Consider the following 657-nt stretch of genomic DNA (forward strand, 5'->3'; position numbering starts at 1 on the left):
GCTGGAGCCCGCCGCAGAGGAGCCCAGTACCGCGGAGCCTTGCAGCCCCCCGGCGCCCGCGCAGCTCTTCAGGGCGCTGTGCGACTTCACGGCGCGGCGTGCGGAGGAGCTGAGCGTCAGCCGCGGGGACAGGCTCCACGCCCTCAGGGAGGAGGGCGGCTGCATTCTGGCCCGCAAGCTCTCGGGCTGGCCCTGCACTGGCCTGGTGCCCATCACCTACGTGGCCAAGGTGGCCCCTGAGACGCTCTCAGACCAGCCGTGAGTACCACTGCTCTAGGGAGTCAGTAATAAGTGCAGGGTAGTTTGAGGCCTGCACATCTAGCATCACTCCTCAGGCCCCGCCATCCAGAGGTGAGCAAGTTCCGCATGTGTGGTACCGGGATGGTGTGCAAGATGGGCGCCTGATTCCGCTAGGAGAGGAAGGGGCAGGGACTCTGGCGGCCGTGGTTAGGTGGGGCCGCTAGCCGGCTAGACGGTGTGTGCATACTGCACCTGCCACGCCTGCCTGCTGGCACACGGGGATTCAGACCTGGTGTCCAGCAGTGTTTGCTCAGTGGTCATTGTTTGGGGCAGGGGGCTGAGGACTAGGATGCAGTGAGGTGGTGAGGACATGGGTGAGCAGAGAGGCCGTTCTTGTGCTGTGAGGGGTGAGATAGT

The 657-nt window shown here is 64.8% G+C and overlaps 1 protein-coding gene across 1 annotated transcript in view; it reads left to right on the plus strand.

The window, feature by feature from the left end:
- Nucleotide 1: 1 nt before the first annotated feature.
- SRMS (src-related kinase lacking C-terminal regulatory tyrosine and N-terminal myristylation sites) overlaps nt 2-657 on the plus strand; it is a gene marked incomplete at its 5' end in the record, with an annotated part of 6053 nt that continues 5397 nt past the window's right edge. Inside the window, one exon of the mRNA XM_010836645.1 lies at nt 2-258. Within this exon, the coding sequence (XP_010834947.1) occupies nt 2-258 (257 nt within the window). The remainder of the gene's footprint in view (nt 259-657) is intronic.

This window comes from Bison bison, unplaced genomic scaffold, assembly GCF_000754665.1.
Source record: "Bison bison bison isolate TAMUID 2011002044 unplaced genomic scaffold, Bison_UMD1.0 scf7180017864063, whole genome shotgun sequence".
Lineage (NCBI taxonomy): Eukaryota > Metazoa > Chordata > Mammalia > Artiodactyla > Bovidae > Bison > Bison bison.